Here is a 17,619-nt window from a genome sequence, read left to right as displayed (position 1 = left end):
GTGGCATGGTTTGCACAATAAAAACTTGGAGCTCATAAGTACAGTTACTCCTCCCTTTCTCTACTCCCCTTTTTCCTCCCTCGGTCTCCTCCCTCCCTCTCCTCCATCTCTCTTTTTCCATTCTCTTCTTCCTCTCTCTCCTCCCTTTCTCTCCTCCCTCTCTCTCCTTATTCTCTCTCTCCTCCCGTTTTCTCTTTCTCCTCCTTCTCTCTCTCCTGGTTATTCCCAGGTCCCTGCTGGTCCGGACCGGGGAACTGGCGTCCTACAGCACAGTACAGGAAAGGCTTTATCAGTGCCACACGAAGGCAGGCTACAAGTGGAATTTCCTCTGCCATTCACACCACAGAGGGATAGACTGACCACGTCACTCCTATACACACAGTACAGATAGACACATGAGTCACACACACACACACACACACACACACACACACACACACACACACACACACACACACACACACACACACACACACACACACATCGCTCACATACACCATAACACACACACACACATACAAACAAAGTCTAGTCTATCCCAACTTAACTTGTCACCTTTTAAAACAATGACAAAATGTTGGCCCAACGTTGTCTGGGGCCCTGGAGAAGCAGCCCCTTGAAAGGAGCCTGAGCCAAACAAACACAGGCCTGCACCAAGGCTTCCCACAAACCTTAGTCCACTTCTCCCAGCTCAATTTGTTTTTGTCACAAACACACACACATATATTAAAAGCAGGAGGGAAAGTACAGGCCACAGAATTATTTCAAAAGAGACTGTTTTTACCAATCACCTTAAGCTCAGTAGTGATCCTGCTGAACGTTTGCCTGCTAGTGAGGCTGCCCCAATTTGAGTGAGCTGTTCTGGGGGAGGACAGACAGGAGATTGCCTGGAGAGGAGTTCACGAGGAGAGGCTATGAGGCAGCAGCACAGAGCGGTTAGCTGACTGGCTGGTTGGTCCTTATGTGCTGCCGTTGCTGCTCTGGCTCTGGCTGTGCCTACGAGCAGCTCAGCGGCCCTCCTTTCATCTGGTAAGTTTTTGGGGAGGAAGACTGTGTTCTCAAACAGCTCGGAGCGGAGTGGAAAACAGCAGGCAGACACAGGCCCTTCAGCCCCAGCACTCCACTACAACCCCTCTCAGCGTCAGCTGTTCTCCGGATGGCAATCATATAAAGAGCTGGGAGAATTACCCAGAAGAGGAGAGGAGGTGGGGGGAAATAAGGCAGGCCGGACAATAGCCCCCGCATGGGTTTTAGCCCTTCTGAATGAGGGAGTGGAAAAGAGGTGTGCTTCGATGCGGTCAAGAGCCTTCCTTTACAATTATCTGTATATTTATTACATAGAGGGTAACAACACTAACGTGAGCCATCTTATTACACTTCTATTAAGCCAATGTCATTAAAAAAGGAAGGGCAGGCAAAGGGAGGGAGGCAGGCTGAGACAGAGGGGAGAGAGACTGAGAGAGAGAAAGACAGAGAGACAGAGAGAGAAAAGAATAGGGACTGAGACAGATAAATAGTGTCTCCATTCTCGGAGGCCATGAAGTCCAAACCCCAGCCACCAGATATGCAGCCGATTCGTTTATAAAGAGGCTGAAAATGTGTCTCGGCGGGACGCAGCCTCAAGAGCCCAGGCAGCGCATGATGTATTTAGCCAGATCCAGGCTCCACAGACCCCAAATGGGCTCTTGTTGCTCTAAGGGAAGAAAATGACTGGGTTCCACTTCCTGATCACTGAAACACCCATTGCCGGCCAGACTGACCTAGAAGGCTACTCTACAGTACGCTAACCAACTCAATGACTCTCAGACTCTCTTTCTCTATCTCTCGCTTTCTCCACAACACTGCAGCCAGTCAGGACAGCCTCGGATCTGACGGCCAGCTATGCCAGGGAACCACATGGATTTAATGCAACGGCTGAATCCATAGGACTTCATTTAGCTATCATAGCACAGTAATGTGTCATTTTTAATGGCTCTGGTACTAAATTCTATTCAGAGACAGTTTAGCTAATGGGAGTGATATTTGGCAGTGATTTGCTAGCCAGAAGTACAGTAAATGGAAGCTTGGCCAGGGATCTAGGCCTTGGACTAAACTAGGCCCTGTTGGTCACTGTAACATAAGTAATGACCAAACAACTGTAGGAAAATTATGTAGGTCCAAACAAATGCTTATGTTTTCATTTGATCAAACAGGTGCTTCACTATGCGTAGATGTCGCTCACCTCTCATCAATAACCGCTCTCGCATAACATGGCAACAAATATCCCAACACCTGCGTTAACTTTCCACCCTCAACAGGGCGACAAAAGCAATAGCCTTCCTTTCCCTGCTGTGAATTATTCAGTGAACCTCTCCAAGCTATGAAAGGTGAGCGCACACCAAGGCCTGCATTACCAATACACAGGCAGACACACACTCACAAACACAGATAGCAGGCCTCCCATGAGTCCATTAAAGTTCAAACAAGACGTAAAAAAAAAAAATACTTCACCCAAAAGGGTCTTTCTTCGTCAATCTAAAAACCAAGATCACAACAACAACAAATCACAATGCCTGTAGCACCACGTCATGTGACTACTCCCTGTAGCTTGGCATCATTAGGAGTCAAACAGGGTTCACTCCATGCTCTTCTCTAATTGTGTTAAAGAGCACTGTTACCAGGAGAGACCAGAGGAGCAACGATGCGAACGCAACACAACACACAGCGCAGACAGGCACACAGGCAGACAGACAGGCAGGCAGGGAGACAGGCAGAGAGACAGACAGACCGTCTGACAGGAAGACAGACTGGCAGACAGACAGGCAGGCAGGGAGACAGGCAGAGAGACAGACAGACCGTCTGACAGGCAGACAGACTGGCAGACAGACAAGCAGGCAGGGAGAAAGGTAGGGAGACAGACAGACCATCTGACAGGCAGACAGGCATACAGATAATAGATAGACTAGATGGAAAATAAAATACAAGGCAAGCTTGGTCACCCGTGGCTGCCTTCTCTATTTGCTGAGGTTAGCGACTCACAGCTGATAATTCATGTTGTAGTTAATATAAAAGCAGGATACAATATGTGGGGAGAGCTTTGTAGTGCATCAGGGCAACAGGAGAACAACTCACTCCTCTCCTCCTGTTGTGCTCCTTTTCTCATGTACACACACACTTGCCCTACCCATCACAGCAATTTCACAGGGTTTTTTTCTTCAGTACATCCCTTGGACTATAAAATACAATTGATTGAGCACCGTCATTGAATTTAATTCAAATTCCCAAGAAACCAAGGAACTGAAAAAAAGGAATGGGCACTGAAAAACAGGTATAATGCAGAGTGAGGCGGGGGACTACACTGGTGTAGTGTATACTGTTGTACCGCTTCCTGCAACGGCTGGGCCTGGGAGGCTCCTCTACTGAACATGTCCCATAATGCTGACACACCAGAAACATAAATCATCATAAATCATAGCCAGCTGACATTTCAAGACACATCTTGCCACACCGCATATGCAGTTAAAGTCCTTGCACATTTTTGTTGAATTTGACACGTAATTACAGACACGCCAAAAAAAGATGTTCAAAAGTGAAGGTGCTCTTCTAGTAAACAACTGAGAATTTTTTCAGCACCTACAATTATCCTCCAAGAATAAAAAGGAAACATTAATAAAGCATCTAATAATTCACCATTGTGTGTTTTAAGAGATAGGCGTGGCTGGCAGGCAGTGTGTACAGTGGGTAATTTACTTCAGGGCAAAATAAGTCTTCATTGCACTGAATGGCACATTACATGTGCAATCATTCCATCAGAAAGCACAGATAACAACTTGATTACACACCATTGAGCTCTATGTGATTTACAACCTTAACCACGTTTCCATCCACAGTCTTTATGTGAGTAAAGTCATACTGTATAAAAAAAAATAATCACGACAGCTGTGACGGAAACAGGAAGTTTCGGTACAATTGTATAAATGCCAACCGCCAATTTTTGTTAATTCGACATGGTCGGATCTTTTTGTATCAGTAAAATTTGTTAATGTGAGAAATGGCGGTTGAAACGCCTTTAAGTGCACATACTGATATAATAACCATCATATTGAAGTAAACGTGGAGTCACACGATGATATGGTGTGTTGTCTTCTCACTACGCCTCGGGAAACCATGCAGTTTTTTTCCGCTATACATGAAATAAATGATGACGAACATCACAGGGTGTTGAAAGTGCAAGGTGCTGTGCTGATGTTCCTCTCCAATAATTATAGAGGGCCTTATTCTGGTGACATGATGATCAAAGCTTGGCTGCTGTTTGACAAATTAAAATAATCCATAATAATCTCATAATGTAGGATATACCCGCACTGTATCTGCGAGCTTTAGGCTAGATCGCTTGTGGGCACATTCGCTATACAACACAAAAAGTGTGTAGAGTTGAAAATAAGATGGAAACCCATTTAACTTATATTTTCTATTCGGTACATGGGAATTTTACCGCAAAAGTAATTTTTATATGCACTACGTCATCACTCATAGACTTTTATCCACATCAAGTCAATTGAAGGAAGCACATCTGGAAAATGCGCAGATTTATTTATGCTGATTTTTTTATGTTCACATGCAAATCTGTCGCCAATTGGATGGAAACCTAGCTACTGACTCACAAACATGAGAGCATCACTCCTCAATCTGACAAGTGATTAACTAAAAGACACATCTACAACACACATGACAACATCTTAGAATACAACTGAAATATTTCAAATGACAAAACAACAATAAAATTATTGCTCTTATACACCCCTAAGCAGTAGTTATTATGAACATGCATGGCATGAGGTGCAATAGGTATGAAACAGTGGAGGATCCTCAGAGGAGGAAGGGGAGGACCAGGAATTTCATAAAAATAAAAATACTGAAACTTTTAAAAAGCTATTATTTTTAGTTAAAACTGTACTAAATATATTCACGTCACCAAATAACTGATTAAAAAACACTGTTTTGCAATGAAGGTCTACAGTAGCCTCAACAGCACTCTGTAGGGTAGCACCATGGTGTAGCTGGAGGACAGCAATTTTTGTCCTCCTCTGGGTATATTCACTTCAATACAAAACTTAGGAGGCTCATGGTTCTCACCCCCTTCCATAGATGTACAAAGTAATTATGACGACTTCTGGAGGGCGTCCTTCAACTTATCAGAGCTCTTGCAGCATAAACTGACATGTTGTCTATCCAATCAAAGGATCAGAGAATGAATATAGTACTGAAAGCATAAGCCACAGCTAGCTAGCACAGCAGTGCATAACATGAGGTGAGTAGTTGATTTGAAGAGAGAAAAATACAATAATTGAACAGTTTTTAACAAATACATTTCTTCCAAAATAAATAAGCAGCAGAGAGCGACAGAGATAGCTATATATTATTGTATTTTTTTTTTCAATTTCACCTACTTAGCTAGCTAGCTAATGCAGCTAATTTCGCCTACTTAACAGCTGACTCAAACAGAGGGGAATCTCTGAGTGGAGAACTGCAAATGGAGCACAAAATTAGTCTGATGCCAAGCAGAAATTACAATAAGAAGCATTTTAAATCTGCATTTAAAATACACAGCAAGATATTTCTTATGCGTTTAATATTTTTTTCCTGCGTGAAAAATGCAGAATTCTTCATTAACACAACCCCTAAATTTAACTTGCTAGTTAATCTAAGTAAGTGGCTGAATTAATAAGGTGACGTAGCATCATATTGTGTTAGCTTTCTGCCGTGTTTGAGAAGTTAAAGCCCTTTGGATTACTTATTTGTACAGCTGCCACTATCTTGAGTACCTTGCTGCTTTTTCTCCTCTCTGTTCTTACCTGTCTGCTCCTCCCCATCTTCTCAGAGCAGAGCAGGAAGGCCCGTTGCCCTAGCAACTCCAGACTCCACACAGACACAACCTGTAGCCTACACATGCTGCTCAAGAGCCAGTACTGTTCTTCCTTCAGACAAGCATGCGTCAGAAATGTGTTCTTTTGCACAATGTCTCTCATTCACAATCACTTGTAAATGTCCAGACTCACCAAAAATTACGTTCTGTAGCTCCTACCTATATATGTATAACCTTATGAGCTGGGTTGCCTGTCTTTACAATTAGTTTATTTTCGTTTTCACTCATTAGCATATTTAGCTACCAGCCATTAAAATGAGCTATTACTTGTGCTAATTTTGTTAGCATTGTGGTAATAGATGCCCAATGGGCTTTTGTTCTTTTTTTTTGGCGCCCCCTTGTGTACAAAGCTTGGAATTCCGTATATGCAGGTATGAGAGAAGGACGGTAATGATGACATGGAAATCTGGATACCACCCAACCCTACATGGGGAGGTGTTTTCGCCTGGTCAAATATAGCTGTTGTGTTGTGCACTGAAGTCCACAAGCGAAGGGAAAATGTGAGAGGAGTAAAGCACGTAGATGTGATGATGCAGTTTGTATGGCTGCTATGAAAGTGCACTGTGTGTGCGGGTGATAAGGGGTGTATTCATTCTACCGATTCTGTGGCAAAAAGTTTCTTAAACAGTAGCAAATGGAACAAAACGGGATGGACCTACCTGAATTTGTCCAATGGAAATTCTCGTTTTAGTTGCAACACGGTTTTGCAACTGTTGGGACTAATGATTACACCCTAGATCAGCTAGGTGCAGGAAAGAGTGTGCAAGGCAGTATTGAATGTGTCACTGTCTGTCACCTTGTCTCTCGACCTGTGTACCTACTTTTATTCATAGGTTAGGTTGTAGCAACCCCATGATGGGTATAGGGCAAATTCAAGAATCATGTGTTAGTCTAAACCTATCAATGTGACATAGAACTGTGTGAATGGAATATGAATGACAGTCATCCAATATTTTGTAAAAGAAATAAGGTAATGCTCATAAAAATATAACAAATCCTGGTGTAAAATAAGCTTACACATATCTTAAGAATATGATCATAAAACTACAACTCCGGGAATGTGTTTTAGCTCAGTTATAGTTTGCATTGGCGTCTATGTTATGGGGCTAGGAGGGAGGGATGTGTGGGTAGCAGAGGGGTGGGGGACTGCAACAAGTGAGCCTCGAGCCTCTCTCTCCCTACTACCCATAGTGATTAGACATGCCAGCCAACAGGCCCCTGCATCTGAACACTAATCTAATCGGAAACGTAGGCCCAGACACAAAACAATTGTCTGGAACAATGCAGCCAGGCCACTCAACGACACATTGTTTTGATGGGGGGGATCCAAACAAAGTCAGTCCAGTTGGCGAGAGCTACTTATATTAGAACACCTTCCAAAACGGACAAATTCCACGGTTTAACAGCGCTGAAAGCTCGTGAGGCTAGACGTAGGCTACGCAGGGAGGCAGAGTGTACGATTATGGAGCAAAGAGCGGGTAGTAGTAAGCATAGGCACTTAAAGAAACAGGCCATTTATTACATGTCCAATGATAACAACAGAAGCCACTGTATATTGTACAGTATATCATATTATTGGCATGAATCCTTGTCACCATCACGATCAATGTGTTTTTACAGCCCAAGCCTTTACCAGAGAATGAAATGTAAACACTAGTGTTTTCTCTCCGGCCGTGCAGAGCTAAGATAACCTACACATAACCTTTGTGGGAACTACAACCGACAGCCCTCAAGCGTTGAGAGAAAAACCGAGTGGCAGAAAGTCAACTCCCACAATATTTCTTCATAACAAACAAACTATGCACAAGTCATAAAAAAACTGTCTCAATAGCAATGTGCATGTATTGGAGGAAAATTAACATCTTGGCTAATATGTAGGACTACTGATTGAAAAAAAGCCATGCAAAAGACAGGAGGGGGCACAAAGAACAAATTCATTAGAACAGATCATATTCAGCAACCATTCATTCTATTCGCCACCTTAATTGGATGTAGCACAGAGAAGACTGAAATGTAATTTCATTAATTAAAAGACAAGCAGGCACAGCAACTAACGAACGGCACCATGGCACTGATCGTTTGCTAAGATCCAGACAGACCCTTGTTTTCACTATCCATGAGAAACAAAACATCATCCATTTTTCTGTGACAGGGGTGCTTGGTGGTAGCGGTGCGCTGGGTCAAAATGGGGGGGAGGGGGGTTAGGACAGTCATAGTAAGCCAAAGTAAGAAATCAACAGTAGCATAAAGGCTTCATCCCCTCTGACAAAGGTATAATCCAATCAAAGACAACACAACGTTGAAGTGTAAATAACACAACTAATCATTCTTATTGGGTTCTAATGTCAGGTATGGATGGAGAGAAACCAGTGAGAGAGAGGGAGAGAGAGGGAGAGAGAGGGAGAGAGGAAAGAGGGAAAAACAAGCTCAAAGCGATGTCTACTTTGCAGTGAAGAACCTCATCATCTCCGGCAAGCCTAACTTTCACCAAATGAGAGGTAGCCATGGGCTATATATAAAAAATGCATATCAAAGCAAAGAAAAATGGACGCCAGAGATTCAAACTAAATAAATGTGCATATCTAACTATCAAATTGCCTTCCCCTCTCCAACTAGAAGAGAGGATAGAAATGCATGATAAAACAGAGACAAAAATAAATAAAATACAACAAGTGTAGCTGCAACTGCTTGCCATCCCTACAGTACACACACGTGTGTTCCTATATGCAGATTTCAATGGTGTGTCCACTCATATTAGTCCTCATCATATTTGGGGCAAATACAACTCAAACTACTAAAATATGATATGGATATGAGTGTGCATAATGTGGGGGACATAGCCATTAACTACAGAGTTTTAGGGCCTGGTTAAGCACAGGCCACTAGATTATTCACTCTACAGTTATAGACCTAAATATCCTCTGGTATTCATGACACAAGACCTACAGTTGCAGCCATACTGTTTTCACTGTTATATCAGTAATTATATTTTGCACTGCATTTCACATTACTGTCAAGAAGTACTGTATAATACAAAATCAATGTAACAATAAATATATTATTACTAGTGATGTAGTTGTGACAAAATAGGTGGGTAAAGTCTGATCGTCAACACACTGTACAACATAGTATAACAACGTAAAGCCTAAGCTACAATGCACATACTTTTTTACATTTGCACAACGATAATCTGATAGCACATCCATTATAAACCTACAGTTCACACTACAGTTGCAGCGCTATAGTATCGTAGTAAACAAGGTACAGAAATGCACAAGCAACCTCCTGCTTTGGTAAAACCGTACACAACAATTAGTTGTTGTAAAATGCTAATTGTTGCCACAATAAAAAAATACATCTCTCCAACCTAAAACGCCGAATGAACAGTCAGTATATAAACGAGCCTAAAACAAATGACTTGTCAAGCACCTTCACGTTTGTTTATTGCTGCTCCTCATTTTCTTTATTGGTATATTTAATTAGCTAATTATCAAAATAATATTTCTCACAAGTGGAGTCGATGACATTTGCTTAGGTCCAAACATTGCGAGGGAACATTGGAAACTGGCTTGAGTATATCAACCATCTGCCACAAAACTAAACAGGCTATCTAATCTCTTGAGTATAAACAAAAGCATGCCTCATTTCTACACTTATTCTGTAAAAGAACTCCACAATATTGAGCTTTAAACCGCTGCTCGGCCCCATTTTGCTATGGGTGTTAATTGTGTTTTAATTTACCTTAGGCATTGCACTCTGACTATCCAACTCTGAACAACGCCGCGGCTATTCAAAGGGAATAAGCCTCTATTATAGCTAGACAGATGCAGCTCAGTGACTTTGCATAACACTTAAATCTGCTTTCATTCCTAATAGGCTTGAGCTCGTGCTGCTCAGATATTAACCAGTCAGTCACTCTGTCGCAATATACACACCCCGAATTCACCAACACGTCATCCCTACAACCTATTTAATACGTATATTAGACCAGATCCCAGATATGAAATCAATAATGAATTATCAACTGTACGTTAGGCCTTTACAGTACACCGATGCAATGCAGCATTCCATTTAAGCCATGTTTAAGGCACCAGATCGATCTTCAAATGTAAAGGCACTGTACTTCATGTGCATATAATTGAATTGGGGGGGGACATTGCAAAACCACAGGGCGATCAATAAGAAACAATTAAAAACATTAACATAAACTGCAAGTAACGTCATTGCTACACTACCAAGTCGTGAGGTAGGCCTATAATACCAAATTATGAATTTGACATTGATGGTAGCCCATAAGGTATCCCACTGAATATGACTTTCTCCTTGTCTGCGTCCAAATCCGACAGCTTTGTTACGCACGCTACAAATCATTATCGTCTCTAATATTGTCTTCAGAAATTATGCCCGTGTCTTTTTAACATTAGGCCACTCCAAAAACGTGCTATTCTATTGTAGTTATGAGCAAGAGATAATCGCTTTCACATTCAATGTCCAACAATCCACGATGTGCACGGCGGCCATATACAAAGACTAGGCAAACCCCATAGCACAAACACACTCTCCCTCTGTCACACACGCTCTGTACCACACAAACACACACTCACACGAGCGCGCGCTCTGTCACACACAGAGAGACGCTGGCGCGCGCTCGCACAAACACGCACAAACAACCAGTTACTATACACACAAGAATGTCCCTAATCAAAAGACTAAAACAATAACTCACTGCATTGTATCACAACTGACTTTTGACCTAAAAAGATCGATTTCCCAAATGCATTTGCTGCAGGCCTACTGCTGAGGTCAACATGGGCGACAACACAGACTAAACGGAGACTATAATGACAGTTCACACCATGTAAAATAACCAACGAATTATACCGCAGGTAAAACACATTTGAAACAACTTCTAACAACAAAAATGTCTACTTCAATATCACCACCAACAAACAACGCTCATTCACATACAACGCCAACGGTGTAACAGGCCTTCAGAACTTTTTGATAAACTATTAGAAAGGTAGAAAATGTTGTATTACTTACGTGATCGGCTAGGTTGGTCGAAGATCCTGAGAGCTCTTCATGGTCTGACTTCGAGCTGCCATCCCGCTCGTCAATAACTAGATCTATTGGCATTTTTCCTTTCAAACAACTGATGTACCGGTGGCAAAAATTGTCGCAGAGCTCGTGCACCTAGACCAAGAAGAAATACGGTTTATCAGGATGGGGAAACGCAGGCAGTCCAATAATAGGCCCTAACTACTATTTAAGGGCATTATGGGCCAACGCAAGGAAACAATAGTGAAATTGTTGCAGCGCCTATTATTCTCTTGAGACTACTAGAGGAACAAGTTGAACGGCAAAAAATAAACACCATGTGTGAACTCGACAGATAATAACCAGTTGAGGCCAAAACTCCAGACTTCAAATCTGTGATATTAGCTTAACAACAACGACAAAGCATTATCAATATGGTCAGTGTATTTATAGGCCCAAGAGTGTGAATTCAATCCAATCACTCTGACCTACATTATGTGTATCTGTGTGACAATTAAACATTATATTATTTACATTTTTAAATATGAATATTTGTCTCAGGTTAACGTGTTACATCTCATGCAATATTAACTAATTTTCATCTAAATTCCAATACTGTCAACATTTTAAATGTGTGCAACAAACTATGCTAGCCTACTATACGAGTTATACCGGGCCACATGCATGCAGAATCTAATGCTGATCACCTCTCAAATACTATAATCACACAATAAAAATATTAATTGTAAAAATCTTTACCTTTTCTAATTCTAAAAGGTGAAATCGTAATACTTGTATGGCTTGTATCATCTGAAAACAGGAATAAACAAGAATAAAAATCTACATTTTTGGTGTGATAAAATTATGAAAGTATAATGGTAAGCAAAATGCTACACATCATGTTATTTTCACTTCATATAACAAAAACACAGGGACTTTCTTGAAGTTTGTGCTATAGGGTTCTCGAGCAAAACAAAGTTATGCTTCCCACACTTATCGTGGTGGGTGAAATTGGATGGGCTATTGATTTAAGATTTGGAAAATACAAATGTAGGATAATCTAACAACTGAATTAGGCAAGACACATTTGGTGAACCGAGCCAATTTTTGTGAGCTACATAGGCAGCGACTGAACTATGACAGCGGCAGATACAGCCACATTGCTCCCAATGAGTGGCCATGGTGCACTGGAACAGGATTCGCCCAGCGACAGTCCCAGCACTTTTTCGCCTAATCATTGGCTTCCCTCACCGCCTCCTGTAGGCACAGTGAGCAATGCTGTGCCACTCGAAACACATCAGAGCTTCCCCTTGTTCACTTCAAAGACACCTATCTAACATCTGTGTTGTGCTTTTGCATCAAATCCTCACATATTTACTTTGCGATGCCGAGAACACAAGAGCATGGTTTAAGTCCACAAAACAAGCTAAGTAAGAGTAACTAACAGTCACACCAGGAAGGGAATTGAACGGCAAATGGTGGTCCTGCATAGTGCTTACCAAATTGTCCAACTCTGGATTTGATGAAAATAAAGGTTTTTCTGCTCGGACCTACAATAACACCAAAGATGGGGGATTAATTACTTCTTACAGGCGTCGAGGGCATTTAGTCATGAATCCATTCTAAAAAATATATATTTGATTTCGTGCAATAATAGACTATTGTATAGTAAATAAAACATAATTCAAAGTGATATTATATTTGCATTGCATACGGTGTAAACATGAATAACTCAATATCACCAGTGAATTCACGTGTTAACTTCGACTATGTACAGCCTATAACACACTTTTATTTTCAAACGTTCAACTTTAACTTTTAAATTCCCAAAAGTGAAATGTGTCAAAAGTTAACAAGTAGATACGTGTGCCATAAGCACTTGGAAAATCGTATTAGGCTTTTAGTAAATATATATAAAAAATGACCTGTTTGGCAAAGACTGCGATGTCCTCGTTGAAGGAGTCGGAGGAGCAGACATCGCCGCCTGCTACCCCTGGCTCCCTCGGAGTGCACGTCGCCAGCTCGCACTTCTCAAAAACCAGCGCGAGCAGCGGGAATAATGGGTGACTGTAAGAGGGGAAACAGAGCCTGAACACAACCCGGCATCCAGCGCCTCCACACAAGCTTAACACAAGCTATTCACACGGCTACACAGCAAGCTAAAGTTTAGCGTAAAACTAAAGATGCTAGGAGTGCAAACAGTGAAGAATGTGTCAGGAATATAGAATATACTTTCCAAGGTTTTGACTGAGATAACTTTTTGAAATGTATTTTACTTCTCCAAATTCATTCCTAAAGTAGCCTACTTTGTAAACAACTTATGAATAAGCTATGTGCACATCCATGGAAAAATACATTGTTTACAAGTTACACCATATGTGTTTGTCTTATATTTTTCCAATGTACTTTACACACAGACACTAAAGCATTCATTAGTAATGGCTTTTATAATGTTTTGGGGATTATACCCCCCAAAAATTAACTCGGACCTTCAACGGTTTACAAGTATCCATAACCATAATGTTGCAGTGTGTTCAAGTCCGTGTTACAATGTGCCAATAACATGCATCCTTCTAATTAATAAAGGTTTAGTTTTAATTGTACTATAATGGTTATCCATAATCGTTTTAAAATATAAGGTATGATAATATCAGATGACTGATACTCTTAGACCTCTAGGTTTTGACAATACTTTTTCCAAACACAAAATAATGCTTGAAATTGTCTAAACTAAACTTGCTAATGCATATACTCTGAGTTAACTTTTGCAACAAGTAAAACGTCCATAAATCAAATCACCCTGAAAGCCTAAAATAGATTAATAATAAGGTATGTAATTATAGTCCACCTACCCATAAATTTGATCTTTATCCCTCTTTAAAACATCGTTGACAGCGGAGCCCATGCTGTTGGGCATAACGCTGGGATGGGGTGCATGAGCACCGTAGTGCTGGCTGGCATGGATCGGTGGTCCATGGTTCAAGTGATGGACTTGGGGTAGCGGCCGTGGAGCATGCGGATCTCCGTACATAGACGCCGGGAGCCCGACTCCGTCCATCCCACCATAATGGGCCAGCTCATCGTACTGGAATAAAACAACAACAAAGTCAGAGGATAGAAACCCACGCGTAAATGTGCCCAAAATGTACATACAGTTACAAGGCAACATTGAAGGCATAGTTGGCTATAGTCAAAGCGATATAGTGAAACTACACCAGCATTGGAAAAAGTAGCCTAATCCTTGTGCCATTCCGGTTGCGTTGACAGAAAATCATTCGCCATGGCTAAACTATAGTGTGAATACGTTGATAAGGTTTGTAATTACCAAAAACATTATAGTTCTGAATCCCCGAAGATGGGTTACTTTGGCAAAACACAGAATTACTTAGGAGTCCCTTTAAAAAACAGCTCCACAAATGCCGCGGAGACCGTTGGTTAAACTGAGGCTTTCACTCCGCTTGAAGAGTAAAGGTAGTCTACAGCAAAAATGTCAAATAAAACGGCTTAGATATGAATGCTTTGTAAAGTAGCCGCCACTGACAAGAGGATATCGATATGGAGGCCCTCATAGTGGATTTGTATAGGTTAGTGTTGGAGATTTAAAACCTACCCTTTGCGCCATCAGGCTGCTCTCCAATAAACTCCTGGATGTGTCGTATATTTAATATCCCAGTCCGGTTAGAAAGTGATTTACTGGTAGGATTCCTTTTTCAACCAACTTTTCTTTGCAAATTCTCCTATTCTCCAATGTGGTAGAGTACAAGCCGAAGCATCAGGAGTTGTGCAATTTTTCTTGTTTTCCTCTCCCCCCCAAAAAAATGAAAGCAGCACCTGAAGGTTACAATCGGCCCATCAACAACCTGCATGTAACTAAACTGTCGTGTCTCATGGCTTTTTGCCACTCCAACTGTCAATCAAAGCCAGGAGTTGTCAAGGTAATGAATGAATGATGTTTGGTGATGATGTTCAAGAGAGGGTGAATTTTTTTTGCCCGTTTTCATCCAGCAAGTCCGCGTCCACTTTGTGCCTCCGGATCGCTATCTTGTTTTATTATTAATGTAAAAAGAAAAAGAAATTAAGAGATTGCAATTCAGATCTTTCCTTTCCCCCGTAGGTATTTAGTCTATCTCGCGGTCTGAGATGAGTGAGTGTCAGCGAGTGTTGGCAGGTTGGCTGCTAGCTTGCTTATAGAACAGAGTCAGTTTGCTGCGCTGATCGGCGGGAGACTGAAATGACGGAACCCGGAAGTAGCGGTGGACATAGCCAGTCCTACAACAGCTACAGAAAGAGAGGAGAGACCAAATCCTGTGACATGCAGAGTATGCACAAGGACGGCTTCAACTCCGGGGGAGCCAAACAACACAGCTTCTACACTCCCAGCCAATTCCATTCGCCGATAAGAGAAAGGCAAAAAGAAAAGTACAAAAAGCGTAATATTTGTGCAAATCTGCAATGTATTCCGACCCGAAATAGCGTTTTACTATACATGCCAACGCGGACCTTTAACGTTGTGTAATAAGAGTACGAAAAGCCCGAGTTAAGGCGGACGACAAAGGTTAACTTGTTCTAGTTTTCACTATTGCAAATAGGCTGAAAGAAATACGCGGTTATACATAAGTTACATAAGTTGCACAGTTATCATCACTCATTCTTAGTTTTCTCTCCAAAATATTTTAAACTAAGAACCCATCAAGCCATCAAACCTTATCTCTAATCAAATCATATATAGGCCTAACCTCACTGTAAATATATCGGATGCGTTTTGAGTATCATTTATGACCATGACGCTTACTTGTTATGTTGTGGGTATAGTCGGTGTGCCTAATATGACATATATCGGGAATAATCGTACTGCAATCGTACTGCTAATTGTGAACCGAGGCTTATTAGCAAATTAAACGATATGACGCCCCCCCCCGCCCCCCCCCCAGAATTAACTTTTCCAAATAGGAAAAAGCTTTCGTAGAGAAAGTGATGTTCTATGTTTCTTTCGTCCAATCCCCTCTCGATAAAATTCCGTGCCTTACCTCAGAGTAGTCAATTATCAAAGCTCCACAATATCATCAATCATGTGCAGTTTGAAGTTTAGAGGAGGAGCAACCCTCCGGCCATCGATTGCACCGCGGCTGGCCCTTCTTCACTGAGCCCCAGCTTTTTTACGCACAAAACCGAAACAGGCCATCTATCCCTTTTAAAATTTACCTCCATCCATGATAATATACACTGTTACGCAGATAGCATCATCGTTATATTGATATTTTTTCAGGCTCGGTGACATTTTTGGTTGTTGTCGAAATGAACCATTCACAGGTTGGATGAGCTAGTGGGTTGGATTCAGCTGTATGGTCAATAAAGTCCTTACAAACGCGCCATACGGTTGCTTGGGTTGACAATATAAATAGCAATTAAAAATATGTAATAAATGAAGCACCGTCACAATAATTATGTTTGTTGGCATAAGGGGGTGGGAAGCCCGACAAGAAAAAGTAGGACTGCAGGGTTGACAAACGACTGTGTGGACATTTCAACGTGCAATAGCCCGAGAAGGAACTATAGTGTTAAACGCAGAACGGCATGGCAGCTTCTCCAAATACCTCTGACCGCTGCTATATTCTGTTAACAGGACCACTGGCCAGCTGCGTGAGCTTTTGAAGAGTGTTGTTTTGATATTAGACCTACTGCTTATAATGCTATCGTGCACTATGACTTGTACACACTAACGCTTGCCTTTCCCCCCCGGACAAACACGGTAAGTGAATCATATGTCCTTTGTTATAACTCGAAAAACGGAAGGTTCTCCCAACAGTGCAGTTGTGGAATGTCAGAAAGACAGGCTATTTAAAGTAGCTGCTAGTATTGGGGCTGCTGTAAATGTGTAGAATGATTCAGTCGCAGTACAGCTATCCAAAACAGGAAAGTCTCATTTTCAAGCGTTCGATAAATAAAACGTGCTACCTATTCACGTTATACGGTCAAAATCGTATACAAAGTTTAAAAAATATATATATTTTTGAATCTACATATGTATTTTGGCCTAAAGGGGGGGGGGGGGGTGTAAACATTCGAAGAACTTGTGAAAATTGCTGTGGTGATTATGCGTAATAGCCTTGCTCTTTCAAAATGCACCTTAATAACCTCTTGAGCATTTAAAAGTTATATTTTTTCAATTTATATAACACCATATTTTGAATGTTTAGGAATGCTTTTCAAAAATTTATTTTAGATATTTTACTTGAAGTTCTTTGTACAACCTCAATTCATTACAATGTAATGCAATGGTAAATCCTAAATATAGCCTCTATCTATCAGCATTAAAATCTAAAAAATCAGAATTACATCAAATAAATCAGAATCATGTCAGTGAGACATTATAGTTTAGTAATGGCAACTTTTATACACTTAATGTTTGTTCTGTATATTGTATTTCAATCCTTATACATAATAGGCTGCTAATTAATATTTAATTATACCATTACATTAACCTTATAAAACATAGAACCTAGCCTAGATTAAATATAGGATACATCAAACCTGTTCTCATGGTTTTGGAAACCAAGTGTTTGCAAACTTAGACGTTTCAAGTGTCTCATATCATGCCCAAGTAGGCCTACCCATTATGTTTTGCATTATATTTCCAATAAGTGGATTTCCCATTGAGTGATTTTTCAGACTTGAGG

At 41.1% G+C, this 17,619-nt stretch overlaps 1 protein-coding gene across 4 annotated transcripts in view; it reads right to left on the bottom strand.

Annotated features, from left to right (window-relative positions):
- LOC129842995 (homeobox protein Meis2) overlaps positions 1–16,121 on the bottom strand; it is a 92,556-nt gene extending 76,435 nt beyond the window's left edge. Inside the window, exons 1-6 of one of the 4 annotated variants that reach the window (XM_055911719.1) lie at positions 15,970–16,121; positions 13,795–14,027; positions 12,868–13,009; positions 12,442–12,492; positions 11,702–11,752; positions 10,949–11,098 (exon numbers count right to left, since the gene is read on the bottom strand). In XM_055911719.1, the coding sequence (XP_055767694.1) occupies positions 10,949–11,098; positions 11,702–11,752; positions 12,442–12,492; positions 12,868–13,009; positions 13,795–14,000 (600 nt within the window). In that variant the 5' untranslated portion in view covers positions 14,001–14,027; positions 15,970–16,121. The other 3 variants (XM_055911717.1, XM_055911715.1, XM_055911716.1) reach the window with 3 other exon arrangements.
- Between the last annotated feature and the right edge of the window lie 1,498 nt (positions 16,122–17,619).

This window comes from Salvelinus fontinalis, unplaced genomic scaffold (assembly GCF_029448725.1).
Source record: "Salvelinus fontinalis isolate EN_2023a unplaced genomic scaffold, ASM2944872v1 scaffold_0084, whole genome shotgun sequence".
Taxonomy (NCBI): Eukaryota; Metazoa; Chordata; class Actinopteri; order Salmoniformes; family Salmonidae; genus Salvelinus; species Salvelinus fontinalis.
The sequence above is the reverse complement of the archived record's forward strand: the minus strand, read 5'-3'. Positions and strand labels throughout refer to the sequence as shown.